General features: G+C 40.2%; 1 protein-coding gene across 1 annotated transcript in view; it reads right to left on the bottom strand.

The window, feature by feature from the left end:
• Window positions 1–27,477, bottom strand: part of LOC146817820 (uncharacterized) — a 66,817-nt gene extending 39,340 nt beyond the window's left edge. Inside the window, exon 1 of the mRNA XM_085609692.1 lies at window positions 26,800–27,477. Coding sequence (XP_085465818.1) covers window positions 26,800–27,477 — 678 coding nt within the window. The remainder of the gene's footprint in view (window positions 1–26,799) is intronic.
• Window positions 27,478–27,721: the final 244 nt, after the last annotated feature.

Raw genomic sequence — 27,721 nt, 5'->3', positions numbered from 1 at the left:
GAGGGAATTACATATCCTAACATTCCTCAGTACAAAATGACACCAGAAATAATTGAAGGGATAACTCCTATAATTGAGAAAATGATTCAGCAGGGAGTTCTGAGAGAACTACTGAGTAGTCCATGTAATTCACCGATAATGGGACTGAAAAAGCCTAATGGCAAATTTAGAATTGTACAGGATCTGAGAAAAGTTAATCAAATTGTGGTGGCATGTTGTCCTATTGTGCCAAATCCATCAGTGATTCTGTATCAAATTCCACATGATGCTGAGTGGTATACAGTGATTGATTTGTGTCATGCGTTTTTTTCAATTCCATTGCATCATGACAGCCAGCCGATTTTTGCATTTAGGTTTGGCCAGCGTATCTTAGCATGGTGTCGAATCCCACAGGGGTATACAGAGAGTCCTTCGATATTCAATCAGTTATTGAAGAAATCGTTGGAGAGTTTGATTATGCCCGAAAACTCAGTGTTAGTGCAGTACATTGATGACCTACTGGTGGCATCAAAGACACGTGAAGCTTGTAAAGTGGATACCATAGCTATACTGAATCATCTGGCAGATGGAGGGTTAAAGGTATCTCCAGCCAAATTGCAATTTTGCAAGAAAGAGGTTCATTATCTTGGACACAATATTGAAAAAGGTCTGAGAAAAGTGACTACTGACAGAATCAAGATAATCAGAGAAATGAAAGCTCCAAAAACCCAGAGAGAAGTGAGAATGTTCCTGGGTATGGTGGGTTATTGTCGTCAGTGGATAATTAATTTTTCTCTGATAGCAAAGCCACTGATTAAACTGACAAAAAGTGAAATGACAGATCCATTAGATCTGGATGCAGAACAATTGGCAGCATTTGAAGAGCTCAAAAGTAAAATGTGTGAGGCTCCAGCTTTGGGTATGCCTGACTATGAGAAAGAATTCGAGCTGTACTGCAGTGAGAGAAATGGATGTGCACTTTCAGTGTTAATCCAAAAACATGGACAATTGAGAAGGCCTATTGCGTACTTCTCATCAACACTTGACCCTGTAGCTGTGGGTTTACCAGGTTGTCTGAAATCTGTGGCTGCAACATGCAGGAGCCTGGAACAGAGTGAGGGAATCATAATGGGATATCCTGTAAGGGTATTCGTACCTCACAATGTGGCAATTCTTTTGACAAGAAGCAGAACTCAGTACATGTCACATAGTCGGTTGACTAAGTACGAAAAAGTGATACTGGGTGCATCAAATGTGACTCTTGAGAGATGTGTGAATGTGAATCCAGCGACACTCTTGCCAGACATTGAAAATGTGGGTATAAAGATGGAAGATGATCATGATTGTTTGGATGTGCTTGAGTACTGTACGAAACCGAGACCAGACATAAGGGATATTCCCTTACCAGAAAATGACCATGTGTTGTTTGTGGATGGATCATGCTTGAGGAATGATGATGGTGTGCTATGTGCAGCATATGCAGTGTGCAAAGTTTCAGAGGTCATGGAAGCATCACCATTGAAAGGAGTGAAATCTGCGCAAGTTGCTGAATTAATAGCATTGACAAAAGCTTGTGAGATTGGGAAAGATTTGAGGACGACTGTGTTGACTGATAGTCAGTATGGATTTGGAGTGGTGCATGATTTTGGCCAACTTTGGCTACAAAGAGGTTTCTTGACATCGAGTGGAACTCCAATAAAGAATGCTGAAATGATTGGTAAATTGCTTGAGGCGATACAGCTGCCTAAGGAGTTAGCAGTTGTAAAGTGTGCTGCCCATGGTCAGGGGGAGGATTTTATAACGATTGGAAATAGGTACGCCAATGATGTTGCGCAGTACTGTGCCAAGACCAATCAGTCCATTAACAGGGAAAGAGAAAGGGAAATGTCTTTTCTTTCTGTGATGTTTACTAATGTCCTAGAGACCTGGGATGAAGTGAAACAGTTACAAGATGAGGCAGGAGATGAAGAGAAACAAGATTGGATTAAGGCAGGATGTGCTCCAAGAGAAACAGACCATGTTTGGGTCTACAGAGATGGCAGACCAGTGATGCCTAACTCAATCTTGTCGTCAATGGCAAGGATGTATCATGGCCAGGGACATTTGGGGAGAGACGCGATGGTTAGGTCGTTTAAGCAGACCTGGTACAATGCAAAGTTCAGGACAATTGCAGAGAGCATCTGTCAGAGGTGTTTAGTTTGTCAGCAATTTAACACTGGGAAAAAGACAGTGGTAAGTCTGGGAACAATAGGCAGAGAAGGAGGTCCTTTTACAAGAATGCAGATTGATTTCATTGAGATGCCCCAAGTAAACAGACTGAGATATGTTCTAGTGGTAGTCTGTTTGTTTTCAAGGTGGGTGGAAGCTTACCCGACTAGAAGAAATGATGGATTGACAGTGGCAAAGTTACTGTTGAGGGAGTTGATTCCTAGGTACGGGTTTCCAGTAACAGTTGAGTCTGATAGAGGTAGACACTTTCAAAATGAGCTCATGGGTTTGATTTGTGAAGCATTGAAAATACAGCAGAAGCTACATTGTGCATACCGACCAGAGGCTTCTGGTGTGGTTGAGCAGATTAATGGCACGATCAAGAATAGGATTGGAAAAATGTGCTTAGCCACTGGCATGAAATGGCCAGATGTTTTGCCTCTAGTTCTGATGACAATGAGATCTACTCCAGATAGAACTACTGGTTTGAGTCCGCACGAGATAATCATGGGACGTGCTATGCGCCATGCATTCGTGCCTGTCAATAAGTTGGTGACAATAACTGATGACATGATTTTGGATTACTGTAAAGGCCTGGCTGACGCAGTTCATTCTGTGTTTCACCAGGTTGGAGAAGAAGCTACCACACTTGAGAAGAAGCAAGCTCATGATCTGAGTCCAGGAGACTGGGTGAGGATTAAGGTGCACAGAAGAAGAAATTGCTTGATTCCAAGGTGGGGAAGGCCGAGACAAGTCATTCTGACTACAACGACTGCAGTAAAGTGTGCTGGAGTGAAGCACTGGGTACATGCAAGTCATACTCTGAGAGTTCCAAACCCGAAAGAAGGGACTGGTAAAGAGTATTTTGAAGAGTCAGATTCCAGTGATGATGAAGATACTGATGATACGGAATCAGTGAGAAAAGAAGCAGAGAGAGCTTCAAGAGAATCACTGCGAGTATCAGAGAGGAGATCAGATTCTGTAAGAGAGCCTGAAGTTTCAAACAGCAGTGAAGGAAAAAGAAAAGAAAAAAGAAATCACACAGAGACTACTCCTGAATCAGAAGAAGAGGAGATTGAAGAACCACTTGAGATTATACTTGAAGAAGTAGGGTCAGAAGAAGATAGAGAGGGACAGATTGCGGAAGACCCCCGAGGAGGTGTAGGGAACATTCATGAGGAGCTAGGTGAAGGGACAAGTAGACAGCAAGAAGATTGCGTGTCGGAGACCCGAGGAGGGACAGGAGTAGGGAAGTCTCAAACAGTGGTAAAAAAATCTGTGGAAAAGAAGAAAGCTGCTGGAAAACGGAAACAAGAGGCACTTGAAACAGATGATGAGGATGAACAAACAGAGGGTCGAGTTCTGAGAAAAAGAACTTGGATTGGAGAAAGGAGTAATAAAGAAATAAAGCCGAAAAAGGTGTTAAGAGGAGATCGTTGGCCTAACAACAGAGTTAAGAGGCTAAGATACAGAGTAATAAGAGCAAATTCATCGAAAGCTGAACAAGTGAATGAAGTTTCAAGTCAAAGTTCAAAAACTGAAGGAGAAGAATCAAAGGAGTCAAACGAACCAGTGGAAATAAAAAGAGTAAGAAGACCCAACCAAAAGTACAGATCACCGGAATGGTCTTATGTGGCACTGTCTGAAGGAGGAGAAGAAGAAACAGTGACTCGAGATAATCCGGAAGTGGTCTTGAGAGAAGTGGTTGAGGAAGATACTGGTGAAATTCTGAAAGTACTCTTGACTGACATTGGAGAAGAGTCGAGTACTGAGGATCTTGATGTTGGAGATCTGATACAATTTGATGTTGAAGAAATTGAAGTAAAGAATGATAAGTATCCAAACTGAGTGAAAGAAGGATTCACTTGGATCAAGTGAACGAAGAGATCATTTGGATAAACTGAAAGCTGAAGAATTGCTGAAGAATTGAAGAAGTTCAAACAGTAGTGGAATAGTAGAGGCTAAACTAAAATGGCTAACATAGAGGATAATAGAAATAGATGTGCCTTCTTTAAGAGGTGGTGTAGAATGTGCTGCTGTTGTACTGGATTATTAATGCTTCTATGGGGTGTTTTAATTTTATTAGTTACTTTTAGGGTAGAATTTGGAATGAATATAGAGAATGTGACTAATGTAGAGAAGAATTCACAAAAAGTAGTTCCAATTAGAAGTAGTAGTTACATACACAAAGATAGGTCAATTAATAATTTTTCTAGTAATGTTTTTTCTAAACTGTTATATGAATATGTGAAGACAATGGAAGTAAGGGATTGCTACGTCTGTATGCAATTACCTGCATCCGTCTCAGAGGGTGTTACTTATCATCATTTACCAGCTACATATGGTATTTCCTGTAGTATTTTAAGTAGTGTTTTTTATTTGTTAGGGAAAATAGATTATAAGATGTCTAACAGAGATAGTATTTTTGGGCACTTGCCAATGAACAAAGAGCTGAATCCAGCTAAAGAAGCTAACACTTTTGGTGAGATTTTTATTGAAGAAAAAGGATTAACATTAGATTACATTTTTAAGAATAATTTAACTTGCAGTTTGAAAGAAGAGGAGAGAGCTTTCCTGGATATGGTAGAAGAAAGGAGAGTGAACATGCATGAGAAAGGGGGAAATATGAAGTGAGTGAGACAATTTGGGACATTGAGATGGGAAAAGAGTTGAGAAATGGGGCTAGTCCAACTTTAGCTCTAGATGCGCCACAGAAGGGTAAACTTTGCATTACTAGAAGGAAATCCCAATATGATACATATTTTGTGGGAACTAGTGAGTGCCATGATACATACTTCATTGCGACAGGTTGGGGTTTCAGAGGTGGAGAAGATACAATTTTTCCAGGAGTGTACTATGTTTGTGGGAACAAGGCTTATTACAAGTTGCCTGACCATTGGTATGGCACATGTTATGTGGGCCTGGTTTTTCCTAAGATTTTTCATACAGATAAAATAAGAGATGTAGAAGATATTAACTTATTAACACGTTTTAAGAGAGAAACTTGGTCTGAAATTGTGGGTGATATTTTTGGGGTTTTGATTCCAGCAGTGGGAATTTCTTTAAATGCTTATGGAATTCGGAAACTGTCCACAGTGGTTGATCGCTTATCGACAAATACCGCAGGAGGGTTTCTTTTGGTGAATACGGAATTAAGTGCCGTACGTGCCATGTCTATGCAAAATCGACTTGCCCTTGATATTCTATTGGCTAAGGAGGGTGGAGTTTGTGGAATATTGAAAGTTCAACATTGTTGCACTTACATTCCTGACGAAAGTAAAGACCTGAAGGTCTATATTAAAAATATTACTGATTTGCATGAAGAATTAGTACCACTTGAAGCTGGAAGTTTGTGGACTAAAATAGCTAATAAAATGATAGCTGTTAAGGATTTTATTGCAAAAATAGGTAGTACAATTATAGGTAGAATATTGTTTCCCTTGTCTTGTATAATTGTGGCTTTATTAATAATAAGATTGGTGTGTGTGTGTTGTAAAAACAGGGGAGGGAAAAATAAATTGAATAAGGAAAAGAAAAATAAGAAGTTGAAAAGAGAACCTCAAGAAATTGAACTAGAAGAATTGAGGGAGAGTGTTTACTTAGAGACAAAGAGAGATGATGAAAGAGTGACTGGTGTTTAATGTTGTGTAAGGGGAAAAGACATTTCTGATTTCTCCTAAAATGGGACTAAAATTCTCACTAATTTTTTTTTTTGGGGGGTTTATTTGGTGATAAAATCACCAAAGGGGGGATTGCTGGAGCAGAGTTTTCATTTAGAAAATTCAGGGGCTTTTGAAGCTCTAGTATGTCTATGTGTTTTATTAATTATTAATAAATAACAAATTAATTATTTGTCTTGTGCAAGTGTGTTTTTATTAATCAATCCGTTTGTCTTAACATAAGAGAAAGTTACACGAGGGTTAGCATGTGTGTGCTGTTTCTGTTTTCTAAAAAATAACGTGCAAGTTTTCATGTTTAAACGTTGCTGTGTGCTGTTTATTTTGAGCACAAAACGCTGTCTGAATTAATGCTTTTTTATGTCGCAAAAGCTAGATAAATGCATACACATAAGGGTATTAGTGGGGTTAACACTGTTTAATCATTATGCTGTAGTAACGTTTATTTTGTCTCTTTAATTAAAGATGGTCTATTGTGGCCTATGGAGATTGTATTAAGATGGCTGAATTTTGAAGCCTGGCCTCGAGTGAATATGTGAGAGACGTGACGAGGGAGACCCCTGCTGGAAATGGTCTTGAAGTTGACTGACCATGGTGCTTCTATGAAACTTTCCATGAGGACAGCAGCAGTTTTTGGGAGTTCTCCAAGAGAAGTGAAAGTGTCTTTGGCAATCTTGAAAGACAAAGGGGCCTTAGAGGAAAACTCTGAACTGTGGCTCGATGGCCGAGGAGAAGCCGGATTAAATGTGATACATGTTTTATTTTCTTGGTTCCTGTTCCGTAGTCTTCGCTATGTGTATTTTTCCTGAGCGGAGGTTCACAAATGTTGCAATATTGCATCCTTTCCTTCTCGCTCTGCTCAGTGATTCAGTGTATTTTGCAAACTTGATGAGTGTTTCCATTGTAATTTTTACTATAAAAATTGTTAGCCTAGGGAGGGCTTTGCCACTTGCCATTTTACCTTTGCTGCGGGAGATTGCGTTGCTGAGGATCGTGCTGAGGACTTCGTCTTGAAAGACTTTACCGAGAGACTTGTCCTGACCCGTTCTGACACTTAGTTAGAATAGGTAACTATGAGAAATGATTTATTCTGATTGATTTTAACTTTGACTAATTTTAGATAAAGCAATATAATTTTAAACATGGTGTTGAATTTTCTTTCTTGTCAATTATTGGGTTTATATTTTTGATCATTATTGTATATGTTGTGTAAATTATGTTATTGATTAGGACAGTCACTAAACCAGATCTGATCGTCCTGATATTGATGCAGGGTGTTTAGGTGTTTTCTTTCCACAGGTTTATTGCTGGTAGAGTATTTGAGCGTATGTTAGTGAAATGGGCCCCAGCGTATGATGAATGTATGTGCGTGTAACTGTGTGATTACTCTATCCGTGGTAGTGGGCATATTTTAGATACCCTGATCTCTATCAAAGGTGTTGTGATTTTGGTTTACCAGCTTAACAGGGCATTCATGCCATGCCACAGTTTTATTTCTCCTGGCCTCACTCAGTGCCCCACCATCAACCCACCGTTCTCTTGGACCTTTGTCTGGGGAGTAAAAAAGCCGGACTGGCTCCTTAATAGTGATATTAGTTATTTCAGCTGAGCTATGGTCGTCTTCGTGCAGGCAGGTGACATATTCTAGTTCACTCCGAAAGTCAACAGACACCCTTAGAAATCTCAGTGATTTGACTGAGAGTTAGGGGGCATAGCTAGCAACTGACCCATGCACCTGTTTGCAGATGCCTTTTCTGATACTTGGTGATTGAAGTAATAGGTATCCAGACGAATAAGGTAAATTAAGAATGCATGGCTCACACAGAATGCCATACCGACAGTAAGTTACCACCACAGTGATGTATGTAGTTGGCAACTCTGGTGCTGCCAGGGCCATGCACTGCCCCGGTGAAGTGCTTCCCTTTGTTTTGCACCCATTTTCTGCCTCTCCAAGACTGGCCAGCACGTCCCTGAGAACTGTAGGTGAAACCACTGATGGGCCACAGCAGGCCAGTCAAAGCACTGTTGAGAGACAGCAAAGCTCTAGCTGTGCAATTTCTCAGTTATTTATTCAGATGTGAAGGTAAGTGGTGTTCATTCCTTGGTGCCCAGTGCACTCATTATCCTCGATGATTCTGGAAGCAGTTCTGCTGAAACTGGCTCTTCTTTTTCTGCAGCCTCTCATGTATGAACATACCCAGCCCAATGTATTTAAGGCCACGTTCCTTCTTTATGAATTGCTTTCCAGAGGAAAACACTTAGCACTCTTGCTTTTCTTTTTTTTTTCTTTTACCCACTTGTGGTATCAAATGAAAGATTCAATACAGGAGGACAAAATTTGTTTCAGTTCCTAACTGACACATGTCTTTGCGATGGATGGCAGTCGTGGTTTATTCACAACGTTGCCCAGTTTAAATGAAAATGCACAGGGTGACCATTCTCAGACGAGGAGCATGCGAAGGAGTGACATGCGTTTTGCAACTGCTTGACTGCACTATCAAGAACAAGTTCTTCAGAGTGGAGTGAACACGGGATAAACTATAAATTGCTTAAGGCTTGTGAGTAGAGAATGGGCATGGGTGGGCCTAGTGACTCCTTATTGATCTCTACTCAGTAATAGAAAATTCTGGTCAAGAGCTCCAAAAAGACAATGAAAATAATATTTTCTGAAAATATGTACAAGAAAAGTTACATTTTGTGGAGCGACAGCCCACTGTGGAAGATGAACGGGCCTACTGAAATGCATAGCTAAGACTCACTGTTGCAAGCAAATGTGAGCAGTACCTGCCAACCCCTATGCCCTATCTTATGTCTGTTGAATAGTCGTTCAGAATGTACGCTGATCACTTCTAAGCGCATTCAATCATCCACTAGCATGGACTAAATTTTGAGTCTTATACTTTATGTTTTTCGAAAGACACTTGTTCAAAAACCTTGAGCTGGCATATAGTGTACCAATTTTAATGATCTTATTCATTTCAATTATCTATTTAGCCACTTACTACAGATTCTAGCTAAAGCTCATCCCATGCATGCAGTTATCCTTTAATCAACCTCGAAGGTTACCAGCTTGACTTCCTGGTTGCCCATGTGACACAGTGAAGTCATTAATTTATATTAACAATTAGCTAGCATAGTTATTTGTAAGTTAGAGCAGGAACATGTGGTTTCATAGATTCCTAATGGTAGTCTTGGGATTTGGTAAAGACTGCATAATATTTATATAGAACAACCACTAATTTTATGTTGTGCATTAATCAAAATTAGCCTTAATTCTATTAAGTGCCCATCTTTTGCTTTTCCATTTTTTTCCATGGGGAACATCTCACCAATGTCATTAGTTGTCACTTGGGTAAACCAATCTCGCCCCCCCTATTTACGCCCACCACTTTAAAAAGTCACCATCCGTCACTTCATATAATATAATGTACCCTGCCTCAGGGCTGTACGGCATATTGTAGCGGTGGTCTACATATATTGAATGCAGTGCCTGCAGCCATGACACGCAGGATGTATGCCATGTCGTGTTCTCACTTATGTCTGCACAATTTCATGCAGCCTGTAATGGCAGTCTGTGTGAGTGTGATGCTAGGGCCCTTAGGGTGGCACAATACATGCTGCAGCCCTTAGGGACCCTCTTCAGTACTATTTACTAGGGACTTACAGTCGTGACAAAGGTCTTTTGGGGACCAATTGCACAGTTTTAGGGAAAGAGATCTGGCACTGGGGACCTGGATAGCAGGAACCCAGTGCACTTCTGTCAAAATTGCATCAGATACCAGGCAAAAAGTGGGGGTGACCATGTGAAAAAGGGGCACTTTCCTACAGGAGGTGTGTAGACAATTTACACCGATTGTACTTTAATTGATAATTACTGGTTTACACACGATCAGAAAATGGGACGAGAAATGAAGTTGCCAATTTACAGACAAGGAGGTCTTTCACACAATAGCAATAATAGAACTCAATAACCTCAATCATAACCACAAAAGGTGAATTTGTGATCATGATCAAAAAGTTATCCTTAAATTTAGAAAGGACGATGAGATGTATATGGACAGCAAATTTCTAGAAAACTATAGGAAACATTTAGCAATAACACTTAGAACCTGAATTAGAGTTTGGCAGATGGTTTACTCCATCACAAACATGACGGGCATATTGTCTGCCTTATTACAAGTGTATTAACACATAAAAATTAACTGAAGAATATATTTGATTAAGAGTGTGGACTCAAAGACTGAAAAATATTGCTTAGAGAGGCATAAGAAATTTCTTTTTTTGGAAACATGGGAGTGCACTGCCTAAGAAAGGTCTTCTGCGATAGCTCTAAAGGTGATGGCCAGAACAGCAACACAATATTTGCATATTGATAACTTGAGTAATGGGAGATGAAGCTGAAGCACCTGAAGAAAAAACAGAGAGAGTGTAAGTGTGCTGTTTTTCGGTTTGCAAACCAGCTGTGAGCAGAAAGACATTTCTGAGCTGATGAAGATAAAACAATATTGTTTTTACATTCAAATAAGTCAAGGGAATATTTTTGGATACAAATGTGAAAGCAGTTGAGCATAACCAATGTCTACACAGGTAAGAGGGAATGTCTATGGAACAGTCTACCTGGTATAAGGCTGCACAGTTGTGCCAGACTACATGACGAAGGCATCCCCAACAAGCCACTATATGGTCTAATAAAGGACATTGGTGGGTCTGACAGTGACTATAAAAAAAGTATGAAGTGTGCTCTTCTTCATTCCAGACAGAATATGGTAGACGGCTATTGATCTTCGACGACTAACCATTTGGAGTTGGCCTTGAACTTGTCTTGCATATAGTGCAAAAGGTGAAGACACAGCATTATACTAGTCCACAAATCTTCCACTGGGGACAGGGACCAGAACATAGCACTATATCGGCAACACATGATAGAGAATTCTGACAGCCCATTAATGGCTTAGATGCTCTACCCTCTGCGACCCAGATGGAAAGTAGGAGGCAAATCTCTCAAAGGTAAAACTATGAAACAGAAAGGTAAAAAGCTAGGGAATTCCTGAGCAACCATAGTCAGGTGCAAAGCATTTTTCAGAAATAACCATGCACTGAGCATTCCAAGGCCTTCAGGAGGAATTATATTACATCAATGCCAAGAAGAATGGAGAGAAAAAAACCTCTACATTGTTTTTGGTGTTTTGACTTGTTCAAAATAAAGTTCACAGTGGCTGAAGCAACTGAGCTGGAGTTGTATCCACTGTAAGCACTGTAGCTGAGAAGCTCACATATTCAAGTAATTCACATTATCAAAGGGCTGGAATGGCCTCTACAATGTGCATCTCATAAAAGCTACCGTAGTTGTGGATGCCACAAATGTTTATTAACCCAAGGCCAGAAATTCAATGGCCTTATTTTTGGAAAATAGGGATTTGTTGAAAATTAGTCTTTTTCCAAAACCATTTTTTTTGTAGAAAGATGCTGGCTTCAAGGACACAACTAGAGGTTTATGACGCACCCTTACTCTGATGCAAACATTACATCCAAGAGCCTCTTCTCGTTTATACATATTGACCTGAAAAGAAGGAACTTTTGGAATATGGAAGACTAAAACACAACAAATACTACAAACAGACAAACACACTGTTAAATCAAGGTCCGTAGATGATTTAGTAATGAAGTTATCTTTATTCTCAAGAAAACAGGCAGGTACAGCAGCACAACCGGTCAGCAGGCCGTCGGCTAATCTCTCACAAAGTAACCGCTCCCGGCTTCGCGTTCCATGTTCTATGGAACGCGAAGACACCGAGCGTGCAGTAGAACATGTTAGTATACATAACATAACACATCCCCTCCTGAATATAACAAAGAAATAAAAATGAAAAGAAAAAGAAAAATTACAGCATAACATGACATCCCCTTCGTTTTGGAGCGAGAAATAACATTTAGATGAAAATGAGGGAGTTGGCACAAATTAAATTGATACAAGAATAAAATCTAAAACCCCCAAAAAAAAAAATTACAAAGGGAAACTTTCTGAAATATAATCCCCTAACCAGACAGGTGGTCTTTTTTCACGCCTGGAAAACCTTGAATTCAAGTTAAATTCATCTTGAATAGTAACATCTGAACTTCTTGATTCAGTTTCTAAAACAGGTGAATCTGGAATAGGAGAAACAGTTATAGTGTTGTCATTGATGACCACAGGAGAATTTGCACTTGAGTAAGTATCAGAATTATCATTACCTAGCAAATCATCAAAATCATACCAGTAAGGAGCTTTCTCAGTACAAATTGAAGGTGGAGAACATTTTGCTACCCTCTTGAGGTTCCACACTTTCCCATCAGTGAGGCGTACAGCATTATTCATGATTTCAACAACTTGCATAGGTTCATAAAAGCTACTGACTTCTTTAGAAGTCTTACCAGGTTTTTTTTTACTCTAACCCATTGTCCAATGTCAATGTTGGCATATTTAGTACCATGTTTTGAATCATACCACACTTTACTCTTAACCTGAGCAGCATCACCTTTTTCTTTTACTTAGTCCTCAGACCAATGTACAACATTGGATTTAAATAACCAACCAGGAGTGAATTTGGTTCTAGGATTTCTTCCGCGCATAAGGACAAAAGGCGAATATCCAGTGGCATCACATATAGAAACTCTGTTAGCCCAAACCATTTTTAAAACATGAGTTTCCCAATCATTACATTTATTCGACATTTGAATTGTTTTTTTAATAACACGGTTGAAGCGCTCAACCATGCCGCTACTGTTTGGGTTGTACAAAGAAGTAGTTTTGTGTTTAATTCCTAGCTTATTGAAATATTCCTTGTCCTTGGTTGACGTAAATTGAACTCTATTGTCACTTAATAAGACAGAGGGAATACCTTCCATTATAAATGATTGGTCAAGAAAATGAAGGACAGTATCGGTGTCAGCTTTGCTTACAATTTTGACAAAAGGCCATCTAGAATATAAATCCATTAATACCAAAATGTACTTGTGCTCTAAACCAATGGGACCCATGATATCAATTGCAGTATGTTCCCAAGGTGAACTGGGTCTAGTCATGGTACTTAAAGGAGGTTTGAAAGTGACCAATGATTTATCAGCGGCTTTACATGGTTTGCACTCTCTTACAAATGCCTCAATTTCGGAATCCATGCCAGGCCACCAAAACGAAGTCTTGACAGTGCGTTTGGAACGGACAATACCAAAATGTCCTTCATGACACGGCGCTATTATTGATGTACGCAAGCTTTAAGGGGGAATGACTCTTTCACCACACCAAATGCTTTCATCCTGAACGCTAAGATCAAACCTAACTTCCCAGAAAGGTTTTAAAGGATGGTCGCTAGCTACTTTCCTTGGCCAAGATTGTGCAAGGTGTAATTTTACCTGTGATAATTCATCATCATTGGAATATTCTTTCTCCCATTTGTCTTTCATAATGCCAGGATTCCCAGATCTTGTACATAGGCAATTTGAAATGAATTCCAGATTTCATCTTCGCACATATCTAATTGTTTGGGCATTCTCGAAAGAAAGTCTGCAATGCAATTTTTTTTCCCGGGAAGGTACTCTATTTTGTAACAATAATCTTGTAATCTAATTGCTAGTCTAGCCACTCTAGCTGAAGTGTTTATAGTTCCTTCAGTGGTCAGGACTTTAAGTAAAGGTCTATGATCACTGCGCAAAATGAACTGCTTACCCCAAACAAAAACACGAAAATGATCAACAGCCCAAACACACGCTAAGGTCTCTTTCTCAATAGTTGAGTATTTCTCTTCAGTGGGTGATAAGGATCTGGAGGCATAAGCCACAATATTTTCTATACCATTGTGATCAATTTGAGCAAGAACAGCTCCTAAGCCTTTAATGCTAGCATCAGTTGTGATTATGGTTTGAGCATCAGGGTCAAAACTCTTCAAGGAGGCAATTTTAGTGATACAATCCTTAATATCTATAAAATCATGTTCACACTCGGGTGACCAATCAAATTTAGTTTTGTTCTTTAATAGTTGCCTGATGTTGTAGGTTCTAGCAGCAAAATTGGGAATGTACTTTGAGCACAATTCAGCAAGACCTAGGAAAGATCTGACATCATCTTTGCAGTTAGGAGCAGGCGCACATTTTATTGCGTCAACTAGATTAGGCTTAGGTCTAATTCCTTCACTATCTATGACATGACCCAAATAGGTGATGTCATCACTGGCAAAAGTACATTTAGAATACTCAATGGTCAAACCTTTAGATTCCAATATTGATAGGACCGTCTCTAAAGTTTTATTGTGTTCAACTTTGTTTTTACCAAAAACGAGAATATCGTCTTGAAAAAACTTGGTATTTTTTATGTTAGCAAACAATTTATGCATAGGGCGTTGAAAAACGGCCGCAGAAGATGCTAAGCCGAAGGGCATCCATTTGAACTGGAAACATCCGTGTGGGGTGATAAAGGCAGTGAGTTTCTTGCTACTTTTTGAAAGTGGAATCTGATGATATGCGGCTGAAAAATCAATTGTGGTGAACCATTTGGCACCTTCTAATAAAGCTAACATTTCATTAATTTTCGGCAACGGAAATTTATCAACCACAATGTTTTCATTTAAGTTGCGCAAATCAATACACAACCTCAATTTTCCATTACTACGTTTGACTACGACCAAGGGAGAAACCCAAGATGAAGCTTCAACGGGTTCAATTATGTCTGAAGAGACTAGTCTATCAAGTTCTACAGGAACATCATTCCTTAGGATAATTGGAACACTCCTGGCTTTATGAATTTTTGGTACTGCGTTATCTTTCAGGATTATTTTGTGTTCGAAATCCTTTAACATGCCAATATTTTTTTTGAAAACGGAAGGAAACTTTTTCTAAACTTTTTCACCAACCTTTGTTCCCTCATCCATTACCAGTACTTTTTCTACCGAATTGGGGTCAAGAATTATATGTAAATTCCCCTGGTCTTTCGATCCCAAAACGGATGGGCCCTTTTTGGAAATATACAACTTACCATAGGATTGACAATTTTTAAATTCAAATTCCACCGAAAACCGATTATATCAATTTTATCAACGCCATAACCTTCAGGATCGATGTCCGAGGGAAAAAGTTTTGAACCAACCTTGTCAATGAAGTTCTTCTCACAGGTAGGGTCTTGTCATGTTTCTTTTAGGCTCGTGTTAGCTGTACTTTGTACCGCACTAAACTTTCTATGCCAAACCAAGTGTTTGGTTTGATATTCAATTCTTTCAACGGACTTAATGGGCTTACTTATAGGTAGGGTCTTGTCGTATTTCCTTTGGGCGGCTCATGTTAGCTGTTATATTATACCCACGCTAAGCTTTCCATGATATACTTAGTGTCTAGCATTGATATTCGATTCCTTCTACAGACCTAACATTACCAGGACTTCTTGGGAACTTTAATCCCTGGTGCATTTTCCTTCACGATTTACGAGCGCTCACATGTTACTTTTCAGTTAGGTGAGTGGATTTTTTGTGTCTCTGGGTCTAAGGAATTTCTGGTCTAATTTTCTTCTTTGGATAATCACTTACTCGTGCCCTTATTTATTCATAGACTCTATCTACAATAAATGACCCAATACCTGTGAAAAATAGTTCCGTGCATCTACGTTGTAAATTCCATGGTAAGCGACTGTTCCCTCTTTTTTTTTTTTTTCCTTAAGAATCTATCCTATTTTTATTCATTATCTACTGGATTTTCTTTGCATCAGATTTTTGTTCACTTGGTGAAAATCCACAAGGTGCTTCTATCAAGACGTCAGTCTCTTCGTTTTTGTGCTTTCTCTTCTGACATTCTGTCAGGTCACATGGTTGATCCAGTCACTTGTTGGTAATGTGCTAGTTCCGTTTTTCGCACGCTTTTCTCGGGTCACATGGTTCACTAAGTCACTTGACAGTAATTACCTAGCTTTGTCTTCTCCACTCCTCTTTTCCTAAATTGTTGAAACAATTTGCGGTTTCTTCCCTGTTCGTCATAACTTTTTCTCTTTTCTTTTTCTTTATTCCGACTGTCTTTCCTTCAAAACGTCTCTTTTTCTTACTCCTTTTTGTTTTTACTATGTTTTTAAATTAAATGTTTACTTGTATAAATTAAGGATACATTCCATATCTTTGTATGATCCCTAAACAGCCTTGAAAAAGCCCATGTTTGGGTGAAACGCGTTGGCTGTGAATATGGTTGTACCACGTCTTGGAATAAAGAACATCTGAATACTCCAAAATCTTTGTGTGGATCTAACAATTGGTTTTGAACTGTACTATTACAATATACTCATTTTTTGTGTTGCCTCTCATATCTCTTTGAACTTTGGCAAATTTACTCTGCAGGTGAAAGCCATAGCTTCGTAGATAGATGTGATGCTATGCATCAACTAAATAGGTGAGTATATAGGGGTTGAGACTTAAGCACAGAAGGCTCCCCAGTCGAAGAGTTTCACACAACATGGGAGCCCACCTCAACTTCTTGCTGATATCTTGCAGAGTAACGAGCAGATCCAATGGTGAAGCACCTAGTATGTGTGAATGCCAGTGTCCTATAGAGAATGCTGACAGACCATTTTTGGCTTAGGTGGTGTACCCAAATGAAAATGAGACAGCAAATCTCTCAAAGGTAAAGCTGCGAAACTGCATCTAGTGAGGTAAAAAGTTAGGAACTTCCTCAGCAGCCATGGTCAGGTGCAGAGCTTATGCTGAATACTCATAAGAACTTTATGACAATTCCAAAAAGTTGCTTAACTCTAATCACTGCTGTCTGATTCTCTCATGAAGACAGTCTGTTTTGTTTCTGTTTGTAGTATTAGTCACAATTCAGGGACGATGAAAATAACAGACCTTAAATATTTCCCTTTGCTCTTCTCTTGTGATACATATGTAAACAACTACTAACACACATAAAATGTATTATATTTGCCTATTTGGACATATGCCTAGAAGGTCCTAGAACAGTTAAACCAAATACTTGCCCCACCTCCTCCAAGGATCCTGTCTTTGTGATCTGCACTTAAATGGCTTCTGACGTATGTATCCCGTTAGCTATTATGAGCATTTCCTATGTTACCAATAGCAGTCTACCTCCCTTGCTCTTTCATTTTGTATAAGATTATGACATTGTGGTCTTCTTTCGTCGTCTCTCTCTCCAGTTGCCATGGTGTCATTCATATCTTTGTTGATTCATGTTACTCCTGCTTCCATTCATCATGTTTCTAAATTATTCCCCTTTCTTTTTAAGGTCCATTTACCTTGCTCTCAACATGGTGATTGATTCCCTCTGCATAACTTAGCATCCAAGGACTCTAATTGAGCACGGAAACAATGAACAGTATAAATTTATATTCTCTCCATGGTTTGCCCTGTGGTGGAGATTCGAACACTAATGGCACCTCTTGAGGGTACAGCGCGCTACCGTGTACAAGGTCAATGAATGGGCTGAGTTCTCATCCTCTGCTGACAGAAGTACGTACGTGCCCGGTTTTTCTGCTTTAGGCTTTCCTGGTGACTATCCTATGCTCTAAAGGTTTGTTCATTAATGCTGCATCAGTGCCCAAGTTTTCAGTCAAGGTAAGAACAATTTTTAGCACTGAGGGGCATATGTACAAGCCCCTATTGCCACCACAGCGTCACTTTTTATGACGTTGTGGTGGCGATAGGGGCTTTGCCTTATTTACAAGGCAGCGTTAACCCCTTAATGTGGCTTAACACTGCCTTGTAAATAAGGCCCCCTTTCACACTATGCTTAGCGTGAAAGGGGTGGGCATTGGGTGTTGCGGTGGGCGTTCCAAAGCAACACCTATTGATTTTAATGCTGCCCCCTATTTACAAGGGCAGCGTAAATAGGAGGCAGCGCCAAAATTAAGACCAGGGAAAACCTGGTCTTAACTTGGCGAATCAAGGAGAAATGCATTATTTCTCCTCGCTTTAGCTTTTTCCATGTGTGCTGCCTTGTGCAGCATACATGGAAAAAGCAAAATGCCTTGGATTGTTTATGTACAGGAAGGCCCCCCTTGCTGAACATAAATGATCTTTCCCCTGTACGCAGACACCCTTGCACTATTGTGCAAGGGTGCCGCAGTGTAGCGCCAGCGCAGGGGGGAAACGCAAGGCTGCACCATATCCTTGTAAATATGGTGCAGCCTTGCGTTTCTGCAGCGGCGGAGTGAAGCGTTAAGCCATGACGGCTGATGCCTCACTCTGCCACTTCCTTGAACACATCCCCCTGAGTCTGCTACTAAAATTTATCATCAGCCAATGAGGATAAACCCCTTGGTTAAGGTGGCAGCTGATCTTTGTAAACATGGATGCTACGGGTTCAAGGGCCAGATGTACTAAAGGTTTCTATGGTAACAAACAGTCCCTGTTTGTTACACTGCACTACCTCCATTTTAGGAGTCTGTAAAATGATACTAACTCAGAAAATGGGTTTGCAACTCCATACTCAGTTGGTATTTGGAAGGTGTGTGTTGTAGTTGTTGTAGGTGATGTACCAATGTTTTGAGACTGAATACCAGAAAATACCGGCCCCTGAGTAGAGGTAGTAAGCCATTTGCAAAAGGGAAGAGGTCCTAGGGAGTAACAAATAGGTTGTTGGAGAGTAGGTAGAGGACTAGGGAAACACTGCCAAATCTCAATCAAATTTTAAAAAGGTAAACATTCGTTTTTAAACACAGTCACATTTCCTGTAAGGAAAATGGCTTCATTTAAAAAGAAAAATGTTTGCATAATTTAAAGACAGTCAAATGCTAACCCTAGCTGGCCATCATCCTTGTGATGGCGACCAATTCAAGTGAGTCACAAATTCCAACCAACCTCATTATTCATAAGTAGGTTGGATTACGACCCATTCTGAATTAGAATTTCACAAACGTACCTATTGATAAATAGGTTGGTTAGAAAAATTCAATACGGGTCGCAAAAATACTGGGCAGATTTACAAGCTCATTGCGTCATGTTTGCGGCGCCCTTGCTTCACTTTTAGTGAAGCAGCGGCGGCGTAAAAATGCGGCCCATTTACAACATGACGCATCTAGGGAGATGCGTCACGTTGTAAAGCCCAACGTCACATTATACGTGGGTCAGGGTTTCCAGCAGGGGTGTCAGGCAAAATGATTGTATCTCCTCACAGAATCTGGTAACTGGCCCACAAAATGGCACCTAGACAGGCAGCTTTATAGATATATTAATGTCCTTGGCCGAGTGAGCATCCAATATGCCCCACTCCACAGGGCGTATTTGGGCTTTCCCAGCGCTATCTGGTTTCCAGCCAATAACGTGGAAACGTTCTCATTTTGAGGCAGGCGCCATCAGCTGTTGAAATGACACTGAAAACTGAACAATTTTGCTATGTTTACTTTTCCAGCTGGAAAAATGCCATTTCGCACGCTAAATATAGTTTGTCTCTACGCCCACCAGTGGCTAATTGAAAACCGTGGCACATTTACCACAGACAAAGTTTTAAAATGTGAGCTATTGCGAGTGAGCCGATACCGTTTGTTTATGTGGCCGATGCCTGCTTTATGTCAGTAACAGCGCTCATAAAATAAAGGACCGGAAACTAACCCAGAGCTTGCACAAACAGAAAAAAATTTCAAGGGGTGATAAAACTGCCCACTCGTTCCTCTGCTTATGTGACAGGAAATCGATTTAATCACTTCCATACTGTCTCTTACAGAAGTTAAACAAGATAATGTACGTCATGGACGGCACAGCCCGATGTGAATGAGCGTTGCCGCCTCGAGTTTCCATTATTTTCCAAAAACATTAGACCACCGAAGCTTAATCACACAATGGCCTCCTGTGTATTGGCTTTGCTTTTGACAGCCCGTGCTGTGTGCCTCGAATGATGGTTCTCAAACCCGTCTGGCGCCAGGGGTAAAGTAAATCAAATGTAGAGCCGTGGAAGCGCCCTCAACACAGGGCCAGACGTGAAGACGCGCGCGCGCCGGTGGGTGCGAAGGCTGTAATGTTGTTGATGAGCTCTCATAACATACGTGAAGACGCGCGCGCGCCGGTGGGCGGGAAGGCTGTAATATTGTTGATGAGCTCTTATAACATATTGAGCTGTTTCTTCAGATGGCCGGTGGTGATTGCAGTACCTCATAAAGCTACCAGATGTAGTAATGGCTAAAACACCTCTCACTGTTATTGAGTGTAAATTCTGTTTCTATCCCTTGCTCAGTGTGTGGGGCGGCGCTTTAACATGATACATATCTTTATGCATTGACAGTAAATATAAATGTGGCACAATAACACATTATTGAGCCCAATTGTACTAATAAATGCAAATGTACACATTTATCACAACAGTGCAAAGGTCACATTTGAATTTATTGTACACAGTATTTAAAACTGAGAAAAAAACACATTTTACTACCTCACTGATTGCATATAACATATTTTACATAATTACACAACTCTCTAATAGTCACCAACCAATGTGATTTTATCACACTGGACAAATCTAACCCTTTCTATCCTGGTTTTGGTTAAATATCTTTTGGTAAAACAAGCACACATGAAAAACTGCCATGCAATACATTATGGGGCAGATTTATGTTTCCTGGCGCATCCCTGCAAATCAGCAGGGATGCGCCAGGAAAGATGCGTCACGCAAGTTTACCCTTGCGCCACCACAGATGCGCCGCATTTACAATGCAGCGCATCGTGGTGCAAGGATAAACAGATGCGTGACGCATCTGATGGCATAAGGGCGGCGCATTTGCTGGAGTTGTGTTGCAAGCGCGACGCAACTCCAGCAATGCTCAGGGGCCGCCCATATCTAACATGCTGCGTCATGCCTTACGCCTGCTTCAAGCAGGCACAGGGTTTTGACGCAGCAGCGTCGGAAAAGTGACTCAGTGAAATCTTGTAGATTTCACTGCGTCACTTTTCCGAGGTTTTTTCCGACGAAACGCCCACCCTGCATACATTAAACCTGACGCAGGTTTAATGTAGCGCAGGACTTTACAACGTGACGCATCTCCCTAGATGCGTCACGTTGTAAATAAGGCGCAACATGGCGCACGGTTTACGCCGCCACTGCGTCACAGAAGTGACACAACGGCAGTGTAAATGTTTCGCAAGGGGTTTGTAAATCTGCCCCTATATATTTAGCAGAGTATAATATGCTATTTCTTACCATTGTTGAGAGATGGGTCCGGCATCATGATTAACTTGAGGGTTGATCTCTCACGAGTCTTGATTCCCAAACAATGGTAATGAATAGCATATTACAATCTGCAAATCTGTCTATCTATCTAGATGTGTGTGTATTTAGAGAGAGACTATGAAGAGATGAGGGAGGGTAGAAAATCTTATAACTTAGCAAGAAAAAATCAAAAGAAAGAATTGAAAAACCAGGCATGGACGACTCTTCATGATGCATCACTCAGTAAAGATTGTACCCTGTTTTGGCGGGCAGTAAATGCGCCATTTTTTAAACCTAAAGATGTTGCGTCTATCACAATTGCAATAGATGAAAAAGCATGGGTAGATTATTTCTCAAAGGTCTATAGCACACAGGGACATGATGAAATCATTTTTGATTTTTTAACTCCACAGGTGGAAAACCCCATTACTTTTACCCCAATTGAACTACAAATCTCCCTTGATGAGGTAACGAGGCAATAATTTCCAATAGGGGTGGTAAGGCCCCTGGAACAGACGGCCTTCCTATTGATTTATTTAAAACCACCCCTTTACTCTGGTCACCTCTGATAACTAGGGTACTCCAAGCAAGTTGTGCTAACGGCTTTCTGAAAACATGGGCGGAGTCTGTTATCGTCCCGATTTTTAAGAAGGGGGAGCGAGAAAACCCGGCATACTACCACCCGATTTCTTTACTCGACTCCTTGATGAAAGTCATGGGACGAGTTGTCCTGAACAAATAATAACATAATAACATAATAAGTACGTGCAATACGGTTTTAGACAAGGGTTAGGGACAATTGAACAAACTCTGAATTTAAGTATTTTAATCGGGAAGTACACACAGGCAAAGGGTGGGAGACTATGTGGCATTTGTAGATTTAACAGCCGCCTTTGATTGTGTGATACACAATAACCTGTGGAGTATACTCACAAATGTAAAAGTTGACCTGGTACTGATCCAGTATTTAAAACAATTATATTCTGGGGCCACAGCTATGGTGCGCTATGGCACGAACGGGGAATGTACTGCGCCTTTCACCGTGGATAGGGGAGTGCGGCAAGGGTGTGTTCTTGCGCTGTTCCTTTTTAATCTCTATACTAATGCCTTGGAGCAGGAGCTTGAAGGAACGGCGCAGGATCTTCCGTATGTCAATAAACGGCCGATAGTTGCCCTCCTGTACACTGACGACGCAGTCCTCATGGCCCGTACGCAATTAGGTTTGCAGAAAGCACTCTCAATTTATTCTTGCTTCATGGACAAACTAGGCTTGAAATTAAACGCTAAAAAACTTTTGTGATGACCTGCGGGCGAGGGAGAATTAAATGTAACAGCCTTCCCCTGGGGGATAAAAGAGTAGACTCCACCAACTCTTTTACTTACCTTGGTGTATTATTCACTAATACGGGCTCTTGGGGCCCAGCGGTGAAAAGCAGGAGCTTGCTATTTATGAAGGCGACTGCCGCCCTTGTTGATTTCTCCAAGAAAATGGGAAAAAGGCCCCCCGGTATACTCCTTAAAATCTTTCAGGCCAAATGTTTAAGTATTGCAATATAAGGGGCAGGAGTGTGGGGCTTCCACGATGTGTCTATGATTCAACATGTAGAAAACGCATTCTTAAGATTTATTCTAGCTGTACCAGCAAGCTCCCCGGTTTTTAACTGTCATAGCGAGTTAGGCATTCCCTACGTCTCTGATATTATAAAAATGCAACCCGTACTGCTATGGTACCGTGTATGGACATCAAGCAGCACGTGTCTAAATAGAGAGATAATTAAGGATTCTATGAACCTGGACCAGGCTAACAAGATCATGTGGCTGAATTACGTTAAAAGATTCTTGAGTAACATTGTCCACCCAGAGTACTATTTTACCCCTGAGAAAATAAATTTTATCTCCAGGAACGAGCTCAAATTAAATTGTTCCACTCATTTGGAATCACTCAGATTCACCCAGGAGGCAAATAAGGGGATGGTGGTTCAGCATCAAATGACTTTGACCACATATGGTATCCAACCGTATCTACTATGCTGCACGGGGGGATACGATAGATATCTTTTAACTCGTTTTAGGTTCAATTGTTTTCATCGGCTGGTCAGTTACCCAGGAATAAATGACTGATCCAGAGAACTTTCTCTTTGCCCCTGTGATGATGTGTCTTCACAATCCACCATTCACGTGATTTTGTTTTGTAAATTCTATGAAAAGGAAAGAAGAAGATGGATTCTCCCTTTGTTAAAACAGGCAGGCTGGACACAATGTAGACCAGCGTTTTTATACCTACAATTTCTAGATAGTACATTATTAGTATGTGCTATGACTGGTTTTTTGAAAAACATTATGAGAACCAGAAAAAGTGTCAACGCATAATGTCTATTTGTGACTAAAGTCTGGAATGTCCCATCTTGTAGGCTAACTTACCTCCACCTGAACGCACTTTTTGCACTTTGTGATAAGACAATTTTTTTAACTAATGTACATATGAGACTTTTTTAATTTTCTTCTTCTTTTATCAGTTTTTATCTATGTTTGTGCTTTTATGATTTTAAATGTCTAAAATCGAATAAAGCTAATTTTGAATTGAATTGAATTGTGTGTATTTATTTATTTTTAAAGTTTTATATAGCACAAACTTGACCCCAAAGGCATCAGAGCACTTCACAGAGTTTAAACAACAGCATTTACAGGGAGTACATAAGGGCATAACTCGTTGTAAAACTCAACAATACAGAAGAGAGAATGCAGAGTAAAAATATGATGAGATATAAAATATACAAATAAAAAATAGGTTGTGTATTGGATGGGCAAAAGAGTTTAGAGGTAACGATGGTTGGTTGGTATGGGGGTAAGAGAGGTAAATGCCTAATTCTGTCTTTTCAGAAGCAATGATCAGCTCATTGGGGGTGGGGGAAGACGTGTATCCACGAGCGCTGATTGATTTAGGAGGTAGGGTTCAGGTATTTGTTGAAGAGAAGTAGATTGAGGTTTTTTCTAAAGTATAGGAAATATTGAGTGGTACGTTGATCTTGTGGCAGGGCATTCTAAATTCTCTGTGCGTTCCCAGAGAACGAACGGGTGATTGAGATTTCTTTCTTGAATTTGGGTAGAATCAGGAGTAGGATGTTTAAACTTCGCAAAGGTCTCTTTTGGCAAGCTTTTGAAAGATTGTTTGCGAGGTAGATATGTTTTTTCAGTGTAGAGAGCTTTGTGGGTTATGCAGGCTACTTTGAATATACTTTGATTGGTAGCAGTTGAGTTTTTTAAGCTAGGAGTGATGTGGACATAGCGGCTCTCCCCGGAGAGGAGTCTGGCTGCTGCATTAAGTGTGGATTTCATCGAGATAAGGAAGGTTTTTTTGGGTGCAAGTGATCATTGCATTTCCATAGCCTATCTTGGAGAGGACTAGGGATGGCACTACAGTCTTTAAGTCTTCTGGCAGGATGAAGGGTTTGATTATTTTAGGAGTTTTAGCATGAAGAAGGCTTTTTTTGCTGTACCAAAGACAAGAATTTTCCTTCTGTGCAAATCAAGTTTATGTATAACCAACACTTATATCCTATCACCCAGTATGGGTGCACCATACATATGTCTAAATTAATGATAAATAAAACTAAATGTTGCTTTGTCTCCTTATCAAAAATTGCATTTTTTTTATTGTTATCACCAAAATTCACATATAATAACATGTAAGTATTAAAAAATACACCACAGTTAAAAACGCTCAAAGTACTGCACCTTAAAAAACCTATGTTATGTACAATATGTGCACCATATAGTCATATTTGCATTAACCATCACATTAATAGACATCCTTATCCCAGTTGTTCTATCCCATCCAAATTTTTAAATAAGGATTCCACAAGCAAAGTAGAGACAAGAATAATCGGTTCGGTTCAATATCTTTATTCGATTCATACAAAGAATCATAAAAGCACAAAATTAAAAAGCATAAAATACATAGTTAAAATGAGCCATTAAAGAAACAGAATTTTAGTTGAGAGACCGTCATACATTATAAGTACAAAAAACCCAATGGGAGATTACAGATCTAAACTAGAGTATCCATAACGTTTCCTAATCCGGAGCGACACTCGTATGAAGTTCAACATAGCACAACAAACTTCAGCAGAAGATAGTGACAACAGATAGTCATAGCCTTCATTATAGGTACGTGGTTGCCGCCCCTTCAGGATAGGCTTAATGAATCTAATCCTAGGTTCCTGGTATAAAGAACAAAAAAGGACAATGTGTATGGTACTTTGACTGACTCTATTATTACAAGGACAGGGGGGTAGCCTCTCACACCAACCCCCTTGTTTAGGGAAGGCAAAAAGGAAGTGGAGTGTGTTTAGCCTAAGCCTTGTGAGATAAAACCGCCATTGGACATTAGTCGAAAAAGTTAAATAAAACTGATGCTGAACCTTAGATGCATGACTTGTTGGGCCTCCCAAACTAGGTGTATCTAAGAATTTCCAATAACATGCTTTAATTTGGGTTTTTATGTTTCCCTGAATGTTTTCAGGATTTTCATAAACATGGCCCAAACCTATCTTATGCAACATGTCACTAACATATAACAGCCAAGGAATCTGTTTTACATTATCCAGGCTCATACAATATCAGTCACTTTGGTCATTCCCATTTCATTGTGGCAGAAGGTGTTTGATGAACCCGATGGAATCAATAATACCCGTTTTAAAAATTTGTTTAACATCACCTGTATAACTGAAGGATTCTCAGTCCCCCATACTCCTGCCCCATAGGTGGCCACAGATAGACATTTAGATGTGTATAGGGTTTTGAGATGCGCAACAGGTTTTTGACCCAACTTGCAACAAAAACGGAAAAGACCTTCTATAGAGCGAGTAGTATTCTGGACTCGAGTCTTCATTAATGGGGCCCAACTTAATTTGTTGTTGAAGAGATTTCCCAGGTAGTTAAAGTTATCCACCTTTTCAATGGTGAAGTTATTCACCACAAATTTCCTAGATTTTGACCCTTTTGGGCCACAGACCATAGCAAAGGATTTTACAAAATTTACCTTTAGGTCAAGGTCCAACATGAAGGTGTTAAATGCATCTAAGCATGTCTGCATGCTATTTCCAGTAAGGGTCATTAAAACAGTGTCATCTGCATATGACAATATGGGGAAACTCCTACCATTTACCTTTGGGAAATCACAACAATGGTCCAGCAAATACTTCTCCAATCCATTTGTATACACCAAGAATAAAAAAGGTGCCAAGATGCACCCTTGACGGACGCCCTCAGTTGAGGGAATCGGTTTTGTTATTTCACCCCCAGGTCCAAACCTTATGGCCACGGATGTTGCAGCATGTAATCTGCGGAGCAGCGTAACCAAAGGTTCTTCAAAGCCCATACTATCCATCATCTGCCATAGCTTACTTCTGCAAACAGTGTCAAACGCGCTAGACAAGTCCATGAATGCAAGGTAAATTGCAGAGTTCCTTGCCTTCATGTACTTGCCAATAATCAGCGCCAAATGTAAACACTGTTCGACCGTCCCCTTCCCACTTCTAAATCCATACTGGGAGTTCACAATTAGACCAACAGAATCAGCCCACGTTTCCAGTCTGGCCAAAATGACCCTTCCTAATAACTTACATGATGCATCAATCAAGGATATAGGTCGATAGCATCGGGGGTCACACCTATCGCCCTTCTTAAAGATCGGCACCACCACTGCCTTCTTCCATGATACAGGAATGCTACCAACAATCACAGCCCTGAAAACATTTAACAGCAACGGGGCCCATACTTCCATATTGTGCTTGAAAAGGTCCAAAGGAACAGCATCAGGGCCCGGAGCTTTTAATGATGTACCTTTCCTCAGAGCTTCTTCAACCTCCTCCAGTGTAAGCGAGGAGCTAAGAAGCGAAGCTGTAGGTGGTACTACCAAAATTCCTGGGTCATCCAACAAATCTAAGGGTGATAATCCCTTGGGATTAAAAATTTTACCAAAGTGAACTTCCCAGGATTCACCAGAAACCTGCATCACTATGCTTTCCTTGGTGTCACTTTTAAACAGGGGACGATTTACTACGTCCCAAAAGAGCCTACTATCTTTTAGCTCAGAGGCCTTTTCTAAATCCTCCCAGGCACAGTTTTTTAACTCCAGCTTCCTCTTTATGATAGCCTCTTTATAGGCCTTCCTAGTTGATCTTACCAAGTCTTTATTCCTTGGTTTTTGCATAAGGGCCGCTTTTAGGGATTTATGTGAGGCGGAGCATGCGGAGTCGAACCATCTGAAGCACTTTATATTCATTTTCCCTGCTGGTTTTGTGAGATACTCAGCCACATGCCCACATAATTTTTCAAAGCTCTCAATGACCTTTTCTGGGTCTAATATTGACTTTTGACATAAGTCGATTTCAGTCTTACAGTCATTAAAGATCTTCGCCTCTAGACCTACAGCATCTATTTTACTCCACTTCATGGTAACACCCTGATTCTTATTATATTTTATTGGCTGGTCCCAGACCGAGTGTTTCCCACTAGCAGGAATACACAAAGATAGCTTTAAGGGGTTATGGTCGCTTGCAGCATTAACTATTATCTCAAGTTTATTGACATAAAGCAGGAAGTTACTGAACACAAAAATAAAATCAATAGTGCTTGTTGCACCTCTTGATCCGTGAAAGGTTGGTATTGGCAAAATATCTGGGGCTACCCAGGGCTCT

The sequence above is a fragment of the Triturus cristatus genome, chromosome 6, assembly GCF_964204655.1.
Source record: "Triturus cristatus chromosome 6, aTriCri1.1, whole genome shotgun sequence".
NCBI classification, from domain to species: domain Eukaryota; kingdom Metazoa; phylum Chordata; class Amphibia; order Caudata; family Salamandridae; genus Triturus; species Triturus cristatus.
The sequence above is the reverse complement of the archived record's forward strand: the minus strand, read 5'-3'. Positions and strand labels throughout refer to the sequence as shown.